Source organism: Lissotriton vulgaris, chromosome 7 (assembly GCF_964263255.1).
Source record: "Lissotriton vulgaris chromosome 7, aLisVul1.2, whole genome shotgun sequence".
In the NCBI taxonomy this organism is placed as follows: Eukaryota; Metazoa; Chordata; class Amphibia; order Caudata; family Salamandridae; genus Lissotriton; species Lissotriton vulgaris.
The window spans coordinates 1,113,004,819-1,113,029,615 of record NC_141695.1 but is presented as its reverse complement, the minus strand read 5'-3'; the positions used below and the strand labels follow the sequence as shown (position 1 = coordinate 1,113,029,615).

Here is a 24,797-nt window from a genome sequence, read left to right as displayed (position 1 = left end):
AGTTTGCTTTTTCCTGAATTAAACCTCAAATGAACATATCCATTCTTTTAATTAAATAACGTTATAAGCTGAAACGGGTCAGTAAAATGCTAAACGTACTAAAAATTGGTATGTTTTGCTATTTCTAGCCACACCCCTGACTCCGCCCACTGATTCAATCTTCGGTTATTCCCGCCCCCTGATTCTCCACCCACAGTTCCCCTACTTTTTTTCCCCACTTCGACCACTGGTAGAAATCAGCAGAAGCAGAATCTAAGCATGAGCAGTTTATCTCCCGCCCACGGTGAGCTGAAATCACAACTGGGGCAGAGGGGAAGGGCAATACAGCAGAGCAAGAGAGACGGGTGGGCAGCTGGCAGCCACAGAGGGCTCTGTCTGCGGGCCTGTAACAGTAACTACTGCCTGCACGGAGACCATTCCGATTGGTTGGTCAGCTCTCAACATTCATTCAATGTTTTCAGTGCTTCTTATGATAGGAATACATCTTTGCACACAATATCTTCCAAGCATATTATTCAGCAAAGACCCCCAGCTGACAAGCTGAGCGGTCCTGGTGTCTTGGAATGGACATCATTGGGGTGCCCTTTGCACGTGGGCAGCTCCCTTGAAAACAACTTGAGCGAAACAAGTAATGTGACATCATCCTTTAGCATGAGCTTAATAGACTAATGAAAAGACAAATCTAGAGAATCTTATAGAAATTGTATTTTTATTATTTTTGGTAATATTTAATCTCATACTTATACATTACATATGATTATTATAAACTCAACATTTTCTCTTTAAAATAAACTGAAGCTCTTGTGAACAAGCTTTAAATAGATACAAATATGTCATACACTTGACTACATTCACTCTATGCATTCATGAGAAAATAAGGATGTGCAGCAGACAGCTGCGAGGTATGTGAAGCTTGCAACAGCATGTATGCAAACTGAAATATGCAACTACAAGCTGAATAAAAAAGCTGAACCAATAAGCAGAGCTAAACAATTTGAGTTGAAATTGAGTTTGTTTTTTGCTGCTTAGTTCTCTAAAGTAAGCCTAAAATTTTATTGCAGAATAAGTACACTTTTTGGGCCTTGAACATATAAATTGCCAATACCCACCCAGTGCCGAAAGGATCAGTTGACAATTTTGCACTGGTCTTTGGTGCAAATCTCACAATACAATTGCCAAACAATTACACTAGTACTCAATCTAATCCGGTTTAAGTATTTAGATGGGTTTCTACCATGTTGGAATGACAGGAAATATGAGAAAATCCACCCTATGTAGGATAGATTTCCACAAAGTAAAGATCATTCACCACAAATGCGAACAGAGAAGGAGCTGTAGTGAGAGGAGAGGGGACACACTTCTAGCATTTCTATTCAGCTGGAGGTTTATTGTGAGGTCTCTGATGCAAAAGAGCTCTGGGGCAAATATAGTCATGGAAAGATGGCACCACACTGAGCTAGCCAGCCATGCAGTATGGTGCCTTCATATTTTTAAGCGGACATTTTTGGAAAATTTCCAGTGCAAATCTCACTGTGAATTTGTACCTGCACTCCATCCCTCCATATATTTAGAGGGAAGCCCTTGCGTCAGATGATCTTTTTAATCCATGCCATTTTGCCGCCATTTGATTCAGTCCTGGACCCTTTCTTTTACCAACCGGTGCACCCTGGAACTTGTAGTTTAGTTGCCTTCTTGTGAACCAAGATTGAAAATATGGTGAATCACATGTTCAGAAATGTATGAATGAATGGAAGCTACAGAGTGAAACGTTATTTCTTTACCTAACTCTTTTATAGGCAGGATAGAAAATTACGTAATTTATAGTATATGGGTCTAAAAGGGGGAGCACCAATATTCTTGAGCAATATAATGGGAGGAGTTTAAAAGTAAAGATACAAATCCACCAGATCAGAGAATCACGAGCCTGCTCATATCATAAACTACAACCCCATAGATCCGAGATTCTACAGGTGGGCAAATACATGCATACATATATATATCAGCACACACACACACACAGATGCACCTGTATTCCCTCTCCCTCATATTATGTTCATGGTGCAGTTAAGGCAACATACTAGACCCTTTGTTTGGAGAACTTATGGAATGATATAATACTTAGGGAGTCCCAACATTGAGTTTGTAAGCACATGCCCACCACTCTAAAGTTTTCTGGTTACCAGATACTTATTCTTTACACCCGAAGATGTACCCGCCAATGGATTTAAGGTTTGGTATTACCAATACCCATTGACACTGGTTTTTGTTTCACCTCCTAGCCCTCTGAATACCTTGTGGAAAGATTTAAAGAGAACTGGAAACCACACAGTTTTATGTTTAGACATACATACCAACATTATAATGAGTTACCCCTTCCTTTACAAATAAAATCCCATCCAAAAATAACAATTACACTCTCATAATGTAACCTAAGGTTAGCATTTCTTCTAATACTAAAGCAATGGTGCTATGGATTCAAACATTATTTGCTTCCCTCATAATAACAATAAGACTTCTATTTTTCATCGAAGTGTGTTTGGCGATAAAGATAATTGTCACTTTTGTTGTACTCAGTTTTTAAACCTATTTTTTGACAGTAGATGGGTTGTAGTTGGTGACAATAATTCTTTCAAAGTTCAATATCTGCAAGTCACAGTCTTACGGATAGATTTTATGTAGTATATTGTTTTTTTTTTCTTTTTTGCACATAAGCTATATTTAGGATGGTGGGAAATGGTGTGATCTGGGCCCAAACTATTTTTCCTGGTTGGCTCTGTGTCGTCCGGGCTCCATACTCTCAGACCAGGAGTTGCCCGAGGGATGGGTGAAAGTATAACAGTGGCCCCAATGGGGAGCTTTGAACAGAAGATAATAATGGGATTGGAGAAAAAAAGATTGTTCGTAGAGCCATTTTCATAATCCTTCTTCAAATATCGGAGGAAATCAAGGGGTCTTTTGCTTTTCTTATCTGCAAGTTGGCCGACACCATTGCGTTCTAGTATCTGAGACAAAGATGCATCTGTTAATGCCGCGTCAAGATGTCTAGCTTCCAATATTGCTCTTGTGTGGCCTTCAGGAGGCCCTTCAGGAAGGTATGAAGATCAACCTCTACATCAGCCTTCACTTCTTCATCCATTTTACATATGACCTGGAAGAACATAAAATGGGAAAAGATTTTCACACACAGACCTGAGAAGAGCTTCTGGTTGTTCATAGTAAAAATGAGATGGGCAGCGGACAAAACAAGCACTTCAACAGGAAAGGTAAAACATGTTTACTTCAAGACCAGAGTCATAGTGATGATCACTGCTGTAAAGACATTTACTGGAATAACTCCATATCTATTTATTTATGTATATATGCATTTATTTATTCATGTTTAAGCTTTTGTACTCAAGAGAGAAGCAATGTGTGCATTCAAGCAGGCATACAAGCACTGCACAAAATAATTTCCAAAATAACATCTCATTTAAAAAGAGCCTAATATAAGACATAACTTTTAAAACAGACTGAAGAGAAACCAGGCGCTGATGGCAGTGTCAGAGCATTACAGCTCACAGGTTACGGACATGTGCCTTTTTCAGGACTTGCAGAAAGTATTTCAATCACAGCTCTTCTTTCAGGAGCTTTCACTGCAGTAATGGACACTTTATGAACACTTTAAAAGTTACTTTGGACCACGCTTGATTGAAAAGTTCCAACTCGTAATCAAAAGGCCAGGACCCGAATTTGTACCCATTTCGCCGTGTTTTCCTTATTTTAACACAGGTGGACTTTCATCTGCATTCTTACTTGTGCACACCGTTGTTTGTTTTTGGCTATCTAAAGGACTATATGGACCCTGAGACCCCTGCACGTATGGCATTTTAAAGAAAGTTCCTCAGTAAAATCTGCTCACCCAGTGCTAGAGATATTTGGCTAAATTGGTACATTACAAGCTTCCTAAGAAGAGCACCCCCCCCAACAGATTAAGGTATAGAAGTACTTTATTCATGCATACTAGTTATATGTTGCATTTCTACATTTGAACAACGATCCTAATTTTACTGTGTGATAGTCCACACTGTAACCAATTTCCTAACTAACACTTTTACCAGCTCAGGTGCACCCTGGTTATGAGAGCTGTGACTAGTCACTGGAGAATGTTTTTTTCAGTTTACATTTTTATCCTATTTCTTATTTTGCATGTTCATCACCTATTATTACTCTGTGCTCTCACTAAATATTTTGTATTTATTTATTATAAGTTACATGCAATCGTATCTGTCATTTTGATCCAGTTGTTTACTGTATCGTTCGTTTTGTGTTTTGATTTTACTATCTGTTCTTGGCCTGCTTTCACACAGCGGTGCATCCCAGGCATTAAGTTTTATGTCTTTAATGAGCCAAGTAAGTGTTATCTAAAAAATATAATGTTTGCTGGGTGCACCGAAAGATGTCAGCCAATAGATCCCTAGCTCTAGATTAATAAATATTCAAAACTACTCCTCAATGACTCTTTACTCTTAAGTTTATGCTAGAGGCGTTTTAAGTATCCAATTTTAGTAAATCAAAGGAAATACAAGTGTTAAAAATATACAGGACAAGAAGGAGGCACCTCGATAGGTGGATGGTTACGGAGTGCCACCCCTCTGTGTAGCCACAGGTGCCCTTTGATCCGCCCCCCCCCCCCCCCCAGTAATAGCGGCAGCTACCTGGCGCTGAATCCAGCCGAGCGTATCTCTGCTCAACGCTTCCCCAACTCTACCTTTCCTAGAACCATCTTGCTGAACTTTGCAGATTTTAGGATCAAGGAAAGAATTCTTTCACAGGCATTTCAGCAGAGACAATTCCCGGTGACGGGGACCAGTAAATGCCATATTTTCTCGGATATGACTGCCGCTGCTGCCCGGAGGAGAAAGAAGTTGGTTAAGATCCTGCATCTATTTAAGGCTCATGGTGCACAGGCATCAATTGCACAGCAGTCAAAGCTCAGAGTACCAGTGAAAGGAACATTCTTTATGTTTTCAGCACTAGAAGAAGCACAGGCCCTTTTGAAAGAGATCTCAACAGGGGCTGGTAGTTGAATAATCATATGGGGGCAGATAGAGATGTTTTAAATGGCAATATTTATTTTCTCCACCGATGCAGATTTGATTCAGGATGGAACATATGTCCTTTAGATAGAGGGGGAAGCACAGTCTGGCGGGAGGGTTAATTTTGGGATTATTTTCTGTTATCCACTAAGTAGATCTAATTTTTGTGATGATTTTTCAACTGTTAGATTAACATTTGCTACATTTGCTAAATCTGCGAGATTTTCATTGGGTGAAAGATGTGCTTTCTCTATTCGTAGATAGAGGTTGAGTGGATCAGGTAGCTAACCAGATTGACAGTGAAAAGATTATTGGGGGGTCCTGGGATCAGTGGGGGCACTTAGGGTGTAATTTCATGACACCCAGTAGGAACTAGCCTACTGGGTCGGAATGTGGATAGCGTGGTTGCTAGGGGTTTTTTCACATTTCGAGGGGGTGGGCAGTTCGGGGTTGGAAGGGGGGTGTTTTATAGCAGAAAAAAGAGCAGGGGCAGAAAGTTCATGAAGGTTGGGAAAATACACTAAGAATAGTTAATTACGGAAGATAGTAAATGTAAGATCCTATCAGCCAATGTAAATGGAATACTTAACAAAAAGAAGTATGGCGCTCTTATAAGATGTCTGTCCTCTTTAAATCCCCAAGGGCCTTATTTATGAAGGTCTTGCGCCGCCGGTGCGTCACTTTTAACATGGGAAAAAGTGACGTACCGGTGGCGCAAGGCCTTCATAAATAAGGCCCCAAGTCTTGTTTTTACAGGAGACACATCTAACTCTCCAAAACTTTTTCTACCCAAAATGTTTTCTAAAGTATTTTTTGCATCTTCAGGTCTGGCAGTAAGAGGGGTAGCAATTTACTTCTCAAAAAAACTTCCCTGGGAATTCTTAGAGGTTCATAGGGATATACATGGAAGGTGGATATGGGTAGTAGCTAAGCTGCAGGGAAAAATATTAAATTTCATAAATTACTATGGACAAATCTCAGATGATATAGGACCCTTGACAGAGATTTATGATTTATTGGTAGGAGTTTCTGGGCAGTTGATATTAGGCAGGGATTTCAACTTTATACAGGATATTAATAAGGATACCTTGAACAGAAATAGAAAACAATTAAAACCAAATACAAAAAGAATATTGGAAGCTATTATACAAGAGTATTAATTTGTAGATTCATGGAGAGAATCAAAAAGAGATAAGGAATTTTATACTTGTTACTCGTGCCGGTTTCGGACGGCTTCTCGAATAGATTTTTTTCTTAAATCCAGATCCCTTCAGATTCGAGATGTCTGTATAGGTGGCAATCCCATTTCAGGTCATGCATACGTTGGGAAAGAAATTTTACTTGGGAGAGAAAGTAGGGAACGCCCTAGGTGGCAGCTAGATCGGCTTCTTCTACAAAATGAGGAGTGGGTAGAGGGATTCAGAGAATGGATTTGGGAATACTTCCAGATTAATGAAGGCACTGCCACTCCATTTTCTGTATGGGGAGGGTTTAAGGCAGCAGGCCGATGGCGGATAATAGCTTATATGGCGGGTCAGTCCCGCGCCCGAAAGGTTAAGATAGCCCAATTGCAATTAGAAGTGGATCAGGATTATGCTCTTAAACTCCAGTTCCTCCCAAATAAATATGAACAGACAAGAGCCACGTTGGAGGATTTTTTTTTATCTTAGAAGTTTGTAACTCGCAATTATTTCAGCAGAGGGTCTATGAGGAGAGCCAGCTAATTGGCAAACTCTTGGCGAATTCTTCCAGAAAGAAACAAGAGTCAGCTATAATATTGAAAATCTTGGATCCTCTGTCCGGTCTAGAAATAGTTGACAATGGCGAAATCTCTCAAGTCTTCATGGACCATTTTCGCCGGTTATATTCTACCGAATATTTAGTGGAGGATGAGTTAATTAAGGAATATTTTATAAACATGAATATCCCAAAACTTTTGGAGAATTGGATTGGCAAATTGAAAGGGGAAGTGGAGACTTGTGAGATTTTAGCAGCTATTAAAACAACAGCCGGGGCAAAAGTTTGCGGACAGGATGGTTTCCCAATTGAGTTTTTTAAAAGTTTTTGCAAAAGAACTTTTGACTCTTTTGTGGAATTTATGTAATTTTGTTAGAGAAGGAGGTATAGTTCAGTTGGCTTTTAAAGAAGCAGTAATCGTTTCTTTCGTTAAGAAGGATGAAAATCCGGAGGACGTGAACTCATATAGGCCCATCAGTCTTTTGAATTCCGATTATAAACTTCTAATGATATGGGCAGAAAGTTTTTTACCAGCCGCCCAGGAAGTCATACATAAAGATCAAACAGGCTTCATAGCAGGTAGATCAATGGCGGCTAATACCCAGTTCCTAACACATGCCCAAGATTATATTAATACAAATTGTATTCCCGCAAGCATTGTAATGGTCGACGCGGAAAAAGCTTTCGATCTAGTGAATTGGAGAACCTTGTTTGCCACCCTTGGACGGTTTGGGTTTCCCATACAAGTAGTGGATATGCTGCGGAATATCTATCTGGGTGCTACAGCTAAGATTAATATTAATGCGAACTGTGCGGGAACCATTAAAATAAACTGCGGCACCAGACAGGGCTGCCCACTTTCGCCCCTACTTTTTAACTTTTTTATTGAACCTCTGGTTTTAAAAATACAAAATAATGCTGCTATCCATCCCCCAATTCCTGACATGGCCAAACTCAAATTATTTTCAGATTACATCATTTTGTACCTGACTCCGGAAAGGGTGAATTTTGAAACAGTCCTGAGGGAATTTTCTGAGTTTGAAAAAATAGGCGGGTACACAATTAATGCACAAAAAATTGAGGTTCTAGCCCTTAATGCTGATCTGAATTCTTCTCGACCTTGTTTGAAACTTCAAGCGACCAAAACTGACCCGATAAGATATCTCGGGATATATGTATCTTCACAGTTTAATCAACTATTCGAGTTAAACTATTTGAGGACGAAGAGTAAGATTAAGAACAATGGACATTACTCCCCTTATCGATAGTGGGCTGAATATCACTAATTAAAATGTCCATATTACTGCTGCTATTCTTCCTATTCTCTAATAACCCGATAAAAATAAACCAGTCATATTTCAGGGAAATAGATACCTTATTTAGACAATTTATTTGGGGTAAAAAAAGCTCCAAGGGTCAAACTAAATGTCTTGCAATTGCCTATAGAGCTAGGGGGTTTGGCGCTGCCGCATTTAAGAACATATTACGAAGCTGCCTTTTTAGAGTTGGTGTTGGGTTTAATAGGATCAAATTTTGCTAGAGACAGCTTTTTTATAGATAAAATGACACATGAAATTGGATTACTAACCCCAGTATTTTTAAAAACTTCAAAACTTCCCAAAAAACATGTTACAAAACATTAAAAGATTATCTTTTTAGACTTCAGTCCTTCTATAAAAAGACAAGCTTGTTGGGTCTCCAGTACTTAAAAATTAGTGAATGCGCTAGTCTTGGCTTCCAGCTACAATTGAGACATATAAATATTTGAGAAGGTTTTGGATTGTCTGAGCTAAGGCATTTTATAATACAAAACAGACCGATCTCCTGGCAAGAGGTATTGGCAAGGGCAGAGAACCACCAGAAGCCGACCTTTCTTGAATATTTACGAATTGTTTCAGGTTACAAAATACTAGTGGTATGCTGAATTCCCCTGACCCCTAGGTGGCTGCTCTTTATGTGGCTAAAATAAGAGGGGTAGGAAATTGGTATAGGCTGTTGCACAAACCAGGACAAGCCCCTGTGCTAAATAATCATTTGAAGAAAATAAATCGGGAAACCGGACGTGAGCTGTCTGGTAAGGAGTGGGAGTCTGTTTGCCTACTGGGAAGTAAATCATTACGTGCTACAAATTATAAAAGGATGGTCTTTTTATCCCGATGGCTCTCCTACCTAACTCCGGCTACCCTAAGTAAAAGATTCCCGGGGGTTAAAAACAAATGCTTTCGATGTCAAGCTGAAGGGCAAGGTGGGTGGCATCACACCTTTTTCACCTGTGCAGGCCTAAAGATTTTTTGGTAGACAGTTTTTTTAGATATCGAGCAGGCAATCGGGAAAAGAATTCCGATCAAGACTGAAACTGCCCTATTCGGAATTCGTAAAGGGGGAATAAGGCAATCTGATTCCGAAACAGCTTTTATATTCATTTCAAGCTCGGTAGCCCGTTCCCTGATTTTACAAAATTGGAGATCTAGGGAAGCTCCTTCCCATCAGAAATGGTTCAATAAAATGAAAAGGACTCGAAAATTTGAAGAAGCCTACGCCAGGAGGGTAGGAGCTACTAAGAGATTTGAAAATAATTGGAAGTTTTTTAATGAATTGGAAAAGATCAAAGAGAGATCATAATACTAGAAGAATTTAACAATTATAGAAGCTCTTTTCTTTTTGCAGGGGGCATTTGCATTTTCAGGTGTTTGTATTAAAGGTGTATTAGGAGAAATGTATTGTTAAGAGCACACTAGCACTAGCACTTTATTGATATTGCACTTTAGGCCTACCAACATTTCTTGATATTATTCATATGTAATTTGGATAAATTGTATTTTGCACTTTGTTTCATGAATAGTCATGGGATTAGCTGCTTTAACTCCTCATAAATTAGCACTTTGCACTTTCTCTGCCGAATGATCATAGTTTTTGCTCGGTGAACAACTATAGGATTATTGGCTATAGCTTTTTACAGATCTGCACTTGGCACTTTATAGGACGAATGATTATAGTTGATCTTTGCACTTTAGGTGTATTTGGACATTTTTCTCTTATATTGCTGCTATGCTAAAAACTTAACATTTTCATTTTACAGGTTGTCTTCTAAATAATTATGAGATTAACTGCTTGTGTTAAAAAGCTGTCTTATTGTTATTGTTTTTAAGTATTCAACCTATCATGAACCATATGCTCTGCTCAAATAAATGTTTTTTTTTTAAAGTGCAAAAAATATAATGGGGGCAGATAAATGTAAATGCACCGGCCTCATACATGTGCCAAGATGATCATATTAGATCAACTGGTTGACAAACATATTTCTCCCGTCAATCTCTCCAGTGAGCTTTTCATTTTTTTAGTTGCTCCATTTCTATTCACCCAGCTGTCTAGGGCCAAAAGGTAGGGTTATAGAACAGTGTTGGGTGTTCTAAGACTTCTATGGGCCTTTTTGGGAATTTCTTAAATGTTTATTTTGTTGTGCATTTTACTTTTACTTTTCTTTTAAACGACACATAGGTCAGTCATATGACTTTATTACTACAGCAATTCTTAAAATTACCAGACTTGAAAATTAAATACAAAATCTAATACTGACATAATATAAGCCCCTAAGTCAACATCTATTCATGGCAAATTGAAAATGGCAATTTATTAATTTAATATCTTTCTGAAAAGACTATAACTAAATTTCCATCAGGAAGCAGTACAAATAAAATCTTGGGGGCAGAGTAATAGTGAAAAGTGATAAGCAGTTATCAGACTTTTGAACAGTTTAGTAGACTGAATATTCAGCATAACTTTATTTACCCAATTTCAAGAACTATTATTTAGTTTGGAGAAACATAGTGCATCGGACCAAGAATCGGACTTAAATAGGAAGTAAATAAAGATTTGAGAGGCCCTTATAACAATACAAGCCCGCTACATATGCCTTCACCAATATTTCAAACGAAGAGGTCTGTAGTTGTAAATTATATATACATACAGATCACTGAAAGCACTTGAGTTTACGTGGAAGGATACACCCAAACAACCAATAGCATTAGATGTGAGAGATATACTCAATTTGGCTGAGCAAGACGTCATTGATAAAGTCTTAAGCCAATATCTAAAACAATCAGGACAAAAAAAAGACAGTAACTAAAAGGGGAAGAACTTAAGCTCACTTTAAATATATTGTAAGCAATAGGTTTATTTTACAACAACTACTGGAAGACTCCACAGTATTGGGAGCAAGGTAGAACTTCTAGCTTCACCCCTGTCGGCTGATATCATTTGGATGAGAACGACTAGTACCCGAACCCCAATCAAAGAGAGGATGTTACAGTGTAAGGTAGAATCTAATGGCCAACATAGTTAAATGCTGCTCTGAGGTTGAGCATTAGCAACAGACAGGACTGTCCTTCATCTTACATGCAGAGATAGTCATTAGCAGGGTGGGGTGCAACTTCCTCAATGCTGAAGCCCTCACAGTGTCTTAAATTATGGTTGTTTACTTCAATTTTCCCCGCTAAATATATTTTGCAGAATTTCATGACTTTGCGAAGAAGGAAACATTACTTATTGGGTAGAAGTCTCTTAACGCACCGTGATTTAGGGAGAACATTTAATTTATGGCTTTCACATGCCTCCTTTTAATCCATCCACCACCATTCCCTGCAAAAGTGATACATTGATAAAGTGAACCTCAGCATATTTTTAAATAAAGAAATATTATTTTATAATGGAAGTGCAAGAATGTATAGGAACTCCTCGAAATTAAAAGTAGCCTTTATTGAAGTCACAGCTTTGTTGCCATTACTTTGAAGAGACTTAAAATGATCCCTATTGTGTTTAATGTGTTCCATATAAGGTACTCACGGGTTTTGCCATATGTTTCTCTGATCCGTTGATTATAAGTCGATTAACCAGGTGTGTAAGTATAACTCTCAAATGTTCTTCTGCAACCTTGACTTTCTTGAGGGCAGCTGCTGCTTTGCAGAAGATGTCGAGCTGGTGAGAGTTCTGTAAAACCAAGGGAAATAAAGGTTTTTCTAAGTACAACAAGGCTTCTTCCACCAAATCTAATGAAGTAGGAAAGGAGGCCATGGTTCACAGACAAAGAGAAACCTTTACATATAGTAACTTTAAAACTGGAGGGACCGTGTTCACAAAGGTAAATCTGGTTGTAAACGTTAGTTTTTTTATGACTGACAGGGATTTACTGCTGGTCCTCTCAAACACATGCTTTCCCACAACCTAATTCATGTTCATTGGGTCCCCAGAGTGATGCTTTATAAAGCCCACACCTACATTGGCAGAAATATGCAAACACACCTGTGCAGCAGTGCTTAACTTAAGCCGGTGGGGGCCACCAAAACTTATTTTTGGGCACAATCACTTATTTTTCAGAATCAGACATTTACAGTGAGCAAGAGAGGGAAATCGAACAATGCAAAAAGACACAGGAAGCAAAAAACTGAAAAATAGTCACAAAAGGGGAACAAAGGAACGTGCACAAACAAGCAAGAGGAAGGGGCAGAGAGAGTCTTGCAGCGGATTGAAGAGGCCTGAGGTGGATTTAAGACTACTTGGTATTCAGGTGCCAACATTTACAAATTAAGCGCTGACTGGACTCCCGACTGAAGTCCCTAGATGCAAGGACTATTTAGAAACTTGAATTGATTGTCTAAATGCCTAAGGACAACCTTACAAATAAACAAATACATATTATCTGTTTCATGTTCTTTTACTATGTCGGTGAAATACCGAGGAACCCTTTCAGACATTCACTACTTTTAGCAGACCTGTATTGGTATCTTACTCACAGTCTTCATCTACTTGGAAGTCACAGATTTTAACTGCTGAGATCAGTAATCACATCTTAAAGGGCCACGTGCAATTCTATAAGCCTTCCCCAACACCTATTTCATTTTTACAAGTACACCGACCTCTTGCACTATAAGCATATAGAGAATTAAAAAGCTATAAAACGTACATCAGAGCTACTATGCTGCAATAATTGACTCTCTATATATATCTATGTATCTGTGCATATATCGAAGTGTAATTGGTTTCACCTAAAGGGTCCATATCACTTTGCAATGTAAGGTATAAATGTACATTCCAAGACCTATTGATCTAATTCCCTATCAAGCACACAGATTGTTTAAAGTTATACACACAAAGTTTATAGTGCAAGGCAATAACAAGGGCACTGAACCGGTGTGGTGTAAAAAAAAGAATTAAAAAAGTGCGTAAAAATGCAAAAATGCAAAAATATTATATACTTAGGCTTGAAAAATACTGAAAAAGATCACTGGAAACACCGAAGGCTCTTATGCACAGGTTAACTCTGATTAATAAGCAAACTCACGTGAGCATGTATTGGCTAATGCATTCTTAACGACAGTCACTTGGGTGTCTCTTAACCAATCAGAAGGTAAAATACTTGAGGTGGCATTCTAGAACATCTCTCCCAGTATAAACATTTATCAAATTAACAGTGTGTGTACTTATTGCAGCGCACTGTGTCATCTGCTCCCTCTTACTCCCATTGATCTGAGAGGTGAGCATGTACAACACATGTTGGCAACACCAGATCATTTATGATGTGTTCGGATTGTGTGGGAATAATGTACATTTGACTTTCTTCGCCTACCTTTTTGTGTTGAGGTATGACATCTTGCACATAGATTTTACTGCAGACAGCCTAGAAAAAAAACAGAGTACGTGTTACAGTCATTCATTTGTAAAGGAGTGCATGCAAACTGCCCTGCCACTGGGCTTGGCCAACCAATAAAAAGTACATTCCAATCACTTTGTTGCAAGACCAATCAATTTGCAGATTGCCATTCAAATTCATTAATATCGAAGCTTCTAATGCATAATCACAGTCCATTTTTTATTGTTCGTTTGCTTAAGGAACCCACCCACAATGCAAGCCAGTGTGTTGCCCTTTTCATCCCCTGGGGTCTGGCGACCCTTTGATCAGAGACTGGTGCCGTTCTTTCGGCCTTGCAAGTTATGGGTCCCTGGATGGTGAAAGAGAGGAAAGAGATGCCTGTTCATTTCTGGACATGGTACGACCCCCTGTGGATTTTAGTCTCCCGAGAAGAGCAGTCCACAGTGCTTTCTACTCATTTTGTCAGATTTAATGTGAGCATAGGTCATGGTGCTGCAGTCGCGGCCTCACCGCTGATCAGATATTGAAGGCTCACTTGAGTAACAAATGCACGTCTCTCCCCAAGCCTGAAAGCGGTTGTTACTTGTGACTGGCTGGTAGGCAGTGTGAGAAAGGTTAATAAAGTGCAGTGACAGCTACAAAGAGAGAGTAAGAGAGAGAAAGAGTAAGAGAGGAATAGAGATAAAATATCAGTTTGAAAGATAAAAGGCATGAACGGACAAAAAAATTGAAAACATGTACGTGAGCGTGTGCACAAGTGTAGCCAGATAGCAGCCTGATCTAATACTGGATACTACACATATCTGGAACTCATATATTCCTTTCAATTTACCTTGCTCCGATTACACAGCTGAGTGACATTCTGGACCGTTGCCTGGATCTCCTGCAATTTCAATTTTCTGTGTGGCGCTGGCAGAGCTGCCGCATTGATGATCCCAAGGGTGGCGAGCAGGGTCACCGCAAGCATCAAGGACTTCATGGCACTGGTGCAGGAAGGGCAGGGTGTGGTGCTTGCAGAAGAAGCTGATGAACTTGTGTCTTCCTACCTGCTCACACGCCATCTCCTCATTTTATACAGCACGTCTCAGCATAAGGAAACACTCGAGTGTCGCAAAAATCCTGATGACTTGACAATTTAGGATCGTGGAAACCACAGCTATCAGAAATCTCTGCTAGTCAGTGGAACTAAGAAGAGATGACAAAAGTTGTTGATAAGAGTTTCCAGGCCTTGAAGTACTTCACCAATATATAATTATAGAACCGTCTCATTTGCATGTCTTCTCTCTTTCTTCGCCCCTACCTTGTGAGTTTCCAGATACAGGTTCAAGATGTCACCATAAGTGATCAGGCAGTATTCCAACAACGAGATTCTACTACCACGCTTTCCTTACCTTATTTGTGAGGGCAGAGAGAAGACACCAATGATAATCAAAGTCAGTGGAAAGACCAGACTCAGTTCAAGGGCAACTGTCATGATAAACGGGATTAATAATATGTTAAGAAATATATGAAAAGGAAATGGAACAAGAACAGGGAGATAAATCAATGACGGATGATGATGCCCCAGAACTCAGCACAGCCATAAAGACTCCACCAGATCACCTGGCTGCTAACTTAGTAGGTCCAGAAACTATAAGCGTAGCAAAAGATTTGGAATTATGTTCAGGGGGCAACAATGAAGACAGTGAAGATACCCTCCAGCATTTACTCCTCAACATGAGAAATTAGATTAAATGAGGTTTTGCTGAGTCAAAAAAGAGCTTTGCAGAATCAAGGCAAAATCAATCTGCGATTCGGGCTATGTGCGAAAATCTAGAGACCAAAGTGGATGGGCTCTCTGAGAGGACTGGGAGCTTAAAGGGGAAAAAGGGGAAAAAGGAAAGAAAAAAAGAGGGAAAAAAACAATAGGGAGAAGATAGGGAGGGGGGTAGGAGAGGGGGTGAAAGCACAAAAAAGTCCTCATAAACAAAACACCAATTTTCTAAAAATCATCGATTCCAGGGTGTGTTACATAAAGCGAGTGGTTGATACAAAAGATAATAGACAGATAACAGTTGAAATAATACGATGGGAAAAGCGGGACACCTGGATGATAAAGATAAATGAGGGATATTAAATTTGTGTCCTGGAACGTAAATGGCCTGCGCGTACGAGGAAGAAGGCATAAAATCTTACAGTACCTTAGAGACTCGCCCGCGCAGATCATAACAATCCAGGAGACACATCCAAGAGATCACAGACATATTGAAAAAATTGAAATGGGTTGACAAATTCATAAGCACAGATCAGAATGCTAGTATTCGTGGAATAGCCATCATCTTCAAAAAGGGAGCTAGGGCTCAGATTGTGGATTGGAGGACAGATCCGAGTGGCAGATGGCTGATAGCCAATGTTCAGCTTGACGTAAGGCGATTGACCCTGGTGGGTTACTACGGTCCCAATCAGGAGGATTCCTCCCACTTAAATACGTTACAAAACCACCTGATCACCATTACAGACCCAATAATATGGATGGGGGATTGTAATTTAGTGCTGGATCCAAAATTGGATAAATCCCCTAGTTCTAGAGCTGTAGTTCACAATAAAATGAGAGATACACTTCTGCATTGTATGTCCAACTTAGGATTGGAGGATCTGTGGAGACAAAGAGCTGGGAAAACCTTTGGTGTCTTCTTTCACAATTACAAATATAAGCATAAATCACGTATTGATTATGCTCTATTCAGCTTCTCCATAAAAGACTCTATAACAAACTTAACGTATCTACCTCAGCATATTTCAGACCACTCAGCTATTCTCTTCTCGATAATGCTAGATCAGGAACCCACTTATGCGTCATGGTCTTTTGACCGCACCATCTTATTGGAGGAAGAGGAAAGAGAACATCTTATATCTGAAACCGCCTCTTTCCTGGAGTGGAATATAGATTCTACCTCCCTGGTCAGTGTGTGGGAGACATGGAAAGCATATATAAGGGGTTGTATCACTAACCGGGCATCCTACAGGAAAAAGAAATACAGAGAGGAGTTATTAATTATAGAGCAAGATCTGGCCCTATTGGAGTCTGCAGATCAAGCGCCTTCGGTAAATCTAGAAAAGAAAAGGGAGTTAAGGGATAAATTAGAAACGTTACTGCAGGAGAGGCTGTACAAACGATGGCAGGCCAGTAAGCTTTCCCACTTTGAATATGGTGAATGGGCAGGGAAGCTGCTAGCTTGGAAAATAAAAGCGGACCAGACTAGAAACCATGTAAAAGAAGTGAGGCTAAATGGAGAAATGGACAACAGGAAGACTGATCTCGAAATAGGCGAAGCTTTCAGTACTTTTTTCCAAAACATGTATACAGACGACACCAACATCAATATCGAGGAAAGAACTAAGTGGCTGGAAAAGGTAAACCTTCCAAAACTGAACAGGCTACAGAGCGAAAATCTAGATAAAGAGATAACGGAGGCAGAAGTAGAAAGTGTTATTAAACAACTAAAACAGGGAAAGGCTGCAGGACCGGATGGTATTCCGGGTGAGTTATATCGAGTGCTTAATTCTACTCTCACCCCGATTTTAACAAATCTATTCAATAATATACTAATTAGATGTGAGACACCACCTAGTTCTTGGGGAGAAGCAAATATTGCTTTAATCTTAAAAACAGATAAGGACCCAGCAGATTGCGGATCATATCATCCAATCTCGCTTCTCAATAACGACTATAAGATCTTTTCGACAATTTTGGCTGCACGTTTGGGAAGCGAGATTGGAACAATTATTCATCAAGATCAAAAGGGGTTTATTAGAGGGCGTCAACTGGCTGACTTAACTTATGATCTAGTCGGAGCGATAGATATTGCCTCAACCTTTGCTTTGCCTCTCCCTATTATGACACTCGATGCAACAAAAGCATTCGATAGGGTCAATTGGTCCTATCTAAATGCAGTCATGGAAAAGTTTCAATTTGGCCCTAAATTCTGTAGAGCGGTAAGCTTATTGTATAAAAACCAGAGAGCCAGCCTGTTAATTAAAGGTACACGCACAAACCCCTTTGAAATCAGCAGAGGGACAAGACAGGGGTGTCCTCTTTCCCCTCTTTTATTTAATATTTATGTGGAACCATTTGTTCAGACTATAAGAGAAGACATTAATATTCAGCCTTTTTCTTTTTCTGGTTGGGAGAAGAAAGTCGGACTATATGCTGATGACATTCTCATCTATACAACGGACCCGGCCCAGGCATTTCCTATGGTCATTAAGAGGGCCCAGGAATTTGGAAAATTTTCAGGCTATGAAATAAATGCCGGAAAAACAGATATAATGGCTTGGAACATCACTAATCTTCAGCTTCCGGTAAAATCTTCAATTCGCTACCTGGGGATCAAAATCACAAAATACTTAAACCTCTTGAATCAGACTAATCTGGACCAGATTTCCCGCGAATCCAAGGCATTGATGAAATCTTAAGCATGTCCCTGTCTGTTGTGTCCTTTTCCTTGTCCGTACTGACACGCACATGCCATTATAGTCTATGCCATCCCACTGGTGTCTAACTGTGAGGTCTGTTCATTAGATTGTCCACTCTCGTGTCACAATGAGCATCGTCCCTACACAGGGAGGAACTGGCTGACACATTTGCAATGGGGGAGTATCCGTTTTGCAAGCTCAACCTCTGTGAGCCAGACATTGTTATGGGATAGGTGCTTACCGATATGTGCAGTAACGTGATTTCAGCAATGTTAGTATGGTGTTCAACCTCTGACCATGTGGAGCAATGTCATATGTCATAACAGCATGTGTCCACACAGATGTATGTAAGTAGGTATGCGTTGTGAAGTTCTGTTGTCACATGTGAAGTAGGACACCACTCCTGGCCTGCTACCGATGTGATCACTCCTACACACAGCCCAATTCAACACATGGGCATGGACCTACCTTGGGGGGTCGTGAGATTGTTGTTGAAGTGCATCGGGGACACAGCCACTACTCACCTTCACAGTCATCCAATTTGCCATGTGTCTCAGGGATACACATGCGCATAGATGTCAGTTACCATGGTGTACCTTCATGTGCAATCATTGTCCCTACACCCAGCCATACTACCATACATGAGTGAACATAGTAATGACACATCTGTGTGATTTAGAATATTTTATTCACATTTAGGTTATTGACAGAGCTGGAGCTCTACATGGCCATCCAAGCCCACATCACATGGAAGCCCAGTGGTGGGCCAACCAGAGTCCTTTGGGGATTGTGAAGTGACTAGAAAGTGGGAGAGTACAGTCCGCAGCAGGATTGCTGTGTCATTGGCCAGCAGTGATGAAATGGGAGTCCGTGTCCAGGTCCGGGTGAATGTTGCAGAGTGTTCCGTGGGTCAGTAGGAGGTATTTCCCAGGGCATGATGCATAGGTTATAACCAGGCAGGGACAGGGCATATGGCGGTGATGGATGCTACTGCCTCCGTCCTCACACAGTAATTCCCATCCCCTTCTAACTCCCAAGATAAGGGTTCTGTGTCCGGTGTGTCTGGTGTGTGTGGCGGGGTGATGGCTGCATCACTGTGTGCCACTGACATAACAGACTGCGAGGGTGATAGGGCAGCATCCCTGTGTACCACAGACACATCAGGGGTTGGAGCTGTGTGTGTGTTGATGTTCCTGGTGCAGTCATCTGGGAACGGCTCAGTGGCAGCAATGGCAAAACGAAGAACTGCAGGGCATTGTAGTGCCAAGATACTATTCGCTGGTGTCCAGCCATGGCAGACATACTTCCAGTCTGCTTCTGCTCCATGGTCTCCATTGACCTCTGCATCTGTGCCAACTCTGTGCTGTAATCACTGGTGCCTGTCTGACCACACAGTTCTTGTATTCGATTCATGGCCCCAGCGAGGTCAGACAAGGTCTGTGGTGCGTACAGGGCGTGTCCGATAGGGACTGTACGTGGTCCCTGATGGGATTCAGACACCCACGTATGTCATCGAGTTTGGCGGCCATGAGTTCAAAATCCACCAGCAGCTGTTCAGCCAACTCCACCTAGCAACCCCACACACGTTGTTGGAGCTCCATATATTGGTCGGGGGTGCTGGGAGACAGCTGTGGTGTGTGTTTCCTGTGGTCTGTGCAGGTGGTGGGCTCACCTCCGGGCACCTGGCCTGCCCTGCTGCTGGGGATGGGTTGTTGAGGCTGTCCATTATCCATTGGAGGGTGTCTTGACATATGTGCAGGTTGTCCTCTTCATCATCAATGCTGTGAATTTGGTGTGCCCTGCAGGTGGTGTTGTTTGTCCCTCTGTAATGTGAAAGGGGAGATGCAGGTTAACAGAGTTACTCATGTATGCTGAGGATTTGCAGATGTTTCTGCATGCCAATGTACATTGTCACTGTTTTGGTGGAGCTGGCTATTTGATGGCAGTCAGTGTGTTTTCCACTACATGAAGGATGTGTGGTAGTACCTGTGCATTATCATCACATAGTGTCAGGCAATGCCAGATGTGAGTGGACAGTTACTAGGCACGTGCAGGACCTGTTGTGAGCCATGTCCTATGGTGTTGGTGTTGCACTTTGTACCTCATTGCCGTCATTGCTGATGTTCTTTGATTGCCATGTGTGTCTGCTGCATTGCGGGGGAGTTGCCCCTGCAGCTCTGATTTCGCGTAGCCTTCTCCCTTTGTGGTGGAGCGATTTTGAATTGTGTGCATTTCGGGGCATGATTTGTTTTTGACTTGGGTCATATGTGCTCTCAGACAGATTTTGTGGCCCTGGGGCATTGCTCATCTGCTGCATGTATTGTACGGCATAGGTTGTGTGTGCACTTGGACATGTCAGGGTGTGACATGCTCCTTTACGGATGTGATCCACACGGGGCTACCTCCATGTTGATTCGTGGGCCATCTCATGTTTTTGGCCTGCTGCCATGCTATCCGGCATGCAGTATTACTTGCATAGTCACTGTAGGTCACAGAGCCGTTGCTTTGCTGGATTCAGCACACGTGCATGGGTTGGTTGTGGTATTGGTGATATGGAGGGGGCCCCTTTGTGCATATTGTGGATGGGGGACTACTTGGCATTTCTATGTGTGCTCCAGTGTGCCAAGGCTATCAGTGACATGCTCCACGAACATTGTGGGTGTACAGTGTGCTACACATAATTGTGCATGTGTGCCATTGTGCCCATCTCCCCCATCCCCCCGTCCCTGGTCATTAGTCACCCAGTTGCTGTTGGGTCTGGTCGTATCGTGCTGTGTCCAGGTCCCCAATTCCTGCCACCGTCTCCACACTGCTGACTGTGGCCACCATTTCCTCCAGCTCATCAGTCTCCTCCTGTGTCACAGGACTCCCACCTCCAGTAGTTCTTGCTGCCTTCCTGTTGACGGAAAGCTTCTCCTTGGTTTGGCTGTGCAAATCATGCCAGCACCTCTTGACCTCCTCCAGTGACCTCCTCGACACTCCGACTGCATTGACGTTGGTGACGATGGCCTGCCATGTTTCTGTTTGGGTTGCCAGTGCCGCAGTGGAGGTGCCGAACAGTTGTTGATGGTGTCCTATCACCTCCCTGACGTTGATCCGGTCTTCCTGTGGACTGAACCTCATCTTCCTCTTCCTCTTGTCCTTGCCCTTTCCCGAACACTTGGTTCCTGGCAGTACCTCCGTGGGGCTTGTGGAGTTTGGCTTGTCCTCGGCACTCGGTTGGGGTGCATCCATGTTGCAGCGCAGTTAGATTTTTCTTTCTTTCCTTTATAATGCATTTTCCTGCCAGACACGTGGAGTTAGCAGGCCTGTGGCTGGATTTCTCTGATTTTTGTATCACGGTTGGCCTCATTGGATGTTTTTTAGCGTTCGCGTATCGCATTATTGCGGAGTGGTGTTGAATTTCACACAGATGTTTGACGCCTTATCTGGTGTCTATCGCATGCTAACGCCGCGTTATGAAATCCACATTGACACAGGGTTATTTTCCAGCGATAGGCTGCGATTTTGAAAGTTGCTTCATGCTACTCTTGCGGTAGTTATCACACGTTCTTGTGGATATACCCCAGAGTGCTTTATCAAACAAAACAAGACCAAAGCATAAAAGATTCAATCAGTAGAACCGGAGCTATGTAAGTTTAAAGATGGCAATACATATAGTGCCAAAAAGCACAAAGCAACCACTGCGGTCATCTGGTTGCACCAACCGTGACAAAGTCACAAGTTCAGGCCAACCGCGAGGGAGAACGGGCAGGGTGGTTCACTGACAGAATATCGATCCCCAAAATATCCCTATTCACAAATATTGAGTTTTTAATATCTATGTAAAAAATATTGACATCCTATATTTTTTATTGTAAGTACAAAAATATTGGAGAAAAAAATAATGATGTAAAAAATATAGTTGTACAAAATATCGATTTTAATATATATAAAAAAGAATATTAAATATATAAAAATTTAAAAAACGTAACAAAATAAATCAGATTTAATATGCATGTGACAGAGTAGCTGCAGGGGCAGACCCAAGACACCCCAGGGCCCCTTCAAGGACATACTCTCCCCGACAGGAAGCCCAGCCCTCGGCTCCAGCAGAACAAAAGGGGAAGGGACAAAACAAGTGAGGTGTTGCAGTGTGACGGAAGGAGACGGCATATCAGACCTTAGCGAGGACCGCGAGGAGGGAGAAGAGAGCAGAGAACCGGAGACCAAGAGCAGTGGACAGGAGACCGGGAGCAGCGGACCGGAGACTGGGAACGGAGGAGCAGGGACTGATGGAAGACAACAGGAGTGAGGGAGTTCAGGACAACACCCCTCGGGAAGGCGCTGAGGACGAGGCAACCGTGACCCCGTTACAGGGTCACAGTACAAGGGAAGTGGCGAGAGGGGCGGGAGTGTATGGAAAAGCTGGGCGGTTTTCCGGGTGGCGTTTATGGGATATTGAAGTACGGGGTCAGGTGGCACTTAAGTCCAGAGGCACCACAGCCTCAAACAACAGGCACATAAGACTAATAAGCACCACTAGTACTACTGGGGTACTCACCGGCCTGGAGAGGATTTAGAACTACTGGCCCTTCCTCCCTTCCTGCATGGGCGGGTACTCCCACCACAACCCCTCCCCTTTTTTCTGTAGGCATTTCCTTTTCTTTTGGTATTCAAACCTCCTTTTTGACGGTATGCCCTGGAGTGACCCGGTGAGGTAACACGGTCCCCAAGACAGGAGGTTCCACCTTCTTTTGTTTTGTTTCACAAAACGGGTGTGAGCAATAGTAGACAAACGCAAGCCTCTATTTTGCCTGTTCCACTCTTCATTTTCGCGAGGCGGAGACCCCTGAAAGAAAAGTCTCCAGGGAAATACCGGCAGACTCACGGTGAAGCAACCTGAAAGCGGACCCAAGACCCCAAAAGACGTGCAGGACACACCCAAACCACAGAGACAACATACTGTATCTGAAATAAACATTGTGCCCTATCAATTTCCTGGCCTTGCAGCCTTTCTGGTGTGTGACAAGTGGTGTCAGAAGTGGGATTCCCCTACCCGTCACACATGAGGAAAGGCCACGAAGACATGTTGAAACAGTTGTCCGAAGGCCAACATCACCTCCAGCTAGTCGTAGAGGGACAAGCAACCGAGGCCAAAACAGACCGAGAGCACCTGCAGAAAGCCCTACAGGTGCAGACTGGGCTCATCATGCAAAATCAGGCGGTTGAAGATACCTCCATCCAAAGGTTAACAGATACTATCGCTAGAAGTAAGGTGCATCCCAACGTTCCCAGCTCGGTTCTGCAAAAATTCCAACCAGGCAAGAACCCCGATTTCTTTTTCACGAACTTTGAAAGGGTTGAAAGTACGGCCCAGTGGTCGGTTGAGCATTGGGGAGAATATGTTGCCCCTCTGTTGTCGGGAGCATTACAGACTGCCTACCAGGCCGCCAACCCAGCTGGCACCACCCCATATGATGTCGTGAAAAAAGCGATCCTGAAGAGGCTTGGCTATGACCAAGAATACTGCCGGATAAAATTCTGTAATGAAAAATGGCTTCCCCAGGACAATCCCCGGGCCTTGTTCTATAGGGTCAAGGACTTAGGGAACAGATGGTTGCAACCCCACAGCTCCAGTATGAAACAGGTGATGGAGAGGATTTTCCTGGAACAATACTTCGCTGCCCTTCCCAGCTCAACACGCGCTTGGGTGAAACATCACCCCAAGGTGTCGATTACAGAGGCTATGGAATAGACCTTTGTCCATCAGAGAGTCCCGGAGATGAGGGCCCTACCGGTCAGACCACCCCTGAGCAACACACCCCGAATGAGAGCCCCTACGCCAAGTGCCACTACCTCCCCGATCCGCCCCTCATAGATCCCTCTTTCCTACGTCGTCCTGCCCCAAGGGAACAGGGCCCCAATGCTTCCGCTGTGCCAAGTGGGGACACATCGCCCTCTTTTGCCCCCAAAGATACAACACGACTGAACCCATGGCTGGGTGGATTACACCAGAGGAAGGGTCCTATTGGTTGGGGACCAGAACAGAGCCTATCACCTGGAGTATGTCATCAACGGCAGGCCCATCAACGCACTTATCGACTCTGGGTGCCATCACTTGGTCTCACCCAGACACAGGTTCTGGCCCAGCAATGGAAAATGGGAGAAAAGGTGGCGATTACCTGTGCCCACGGGGATCAGTAGACCTATCTAGTGGCCAAGGTTGTTCTTACAGACAATGGAGCAAAAAGAGGCCTGAGGGTGGGTGTGATCCCTAAGTTAGTGAAGGAATGCATTATCGGAACGGACTGCCCCGATTTCTCAGTATACGTGGCTAGGGCTATCAAAGAAGAGGAAGAACGTACCCTCCTAAAAGCCACACCCTATTAAACTGAAAATATAGGGGGTAGGTACAGGGAATAGAAGTCTTGCAGTACTTAAAGAAAACCTAATTACGGGATGGTGTTGAACGGGCTCGCTAACCCTCTTCCTGCCTCCTCCTCTGTTGCAGATGGCGAGACAGGAAGACCCCGAAGCTTCAGGGCAGCACAAGCAGAGGACCCCGCTCTGGGAAATGCCTGGGCCCAGTTAGTCCCAGAAGATAACGTCTAGGTAGGCCCCTGTTTTCATAAGTCCGAAGGGTTGGTATACAGACTAGTAAGGAAGGGCAAGGAAACAACAAGACAGTTGTTGGTTCCCACTTCCTTCCACCTACAAGACCTCCACCTGGCCCATAACCCAGCTGAAGGGGGCATTACAGAAGAGAGAAAACCAAAGAGTACCTCCTACGCAGATTCTATTGGCTAGGGGTATTTTCAGATATCAGGCGTCATTGTGCTGCCTGTCCTTTGTGCCAACGAACCAATACCTACCATGTACCCCGAGCACCCCTGATGCCTCTC

At 42.5% G+C, this 24,797-nt stretch overlaps 1 protein-coding gene across 1 annotated transcript; it reads right to left on the bottom strand.

Moving 5' to 3' along the window:
* Positions 1 to 692: 692 nt before the first annotated feature.
* On the bottom strand, positions 693 to 14,496 carry LOC147703001 (uncharacterized). Its single transcript, XM_086928862.1, has 4 exons — positions 14,291 to 14,496; positions 13,435 to 13,485; positions 11,655 to 11,798; positions 693 to 3,148 (listed from the first exon to the last, which is right to left on the bottom strand). The coding sequence occupies exons 1-4, from the start codon at positions 14,435 to 14,437 to the stop codon at positions 3,023 to 3,025; spliced, it is 468 nt and encodes a 155-aa protein (XP_086784988.1). The 5' UTR covers positions 14,438 to 14,496; the 3' UTR covers positions 693 to 3,022.
* Positions 14,497 to 24,797: the final 10,301 nt, after the last annotated feature.

What these genes read in the sequence shown, in the direction of transcription:
- LOC147703001 (XM_086928862.1), bottom strand. Translation starts at nt 14,437, where the DNA reads ATGAAGTCCTTGATGCTTGCGGTGACCCTGCTCGCCACCCTTGGGATC. An exon ending in AGCTGTGTAATCGGAGCAAG is followed by an intron (nt 13,486 to 14,290) that starts GTAAATTGAAAG and finishes TTTTTTTTCTAG; the next exon opens with GCTGTCTGCAGTAAAATCTA. An exon ending in AGAAACATATGGCAAAACCC is followed by an intron (nt 3,149 to 11,654) that starts GTGAGTACCTTA and finishes ATGTTCTTCCAG; the next exon opens with GTCATATGTAAAATGGATGA.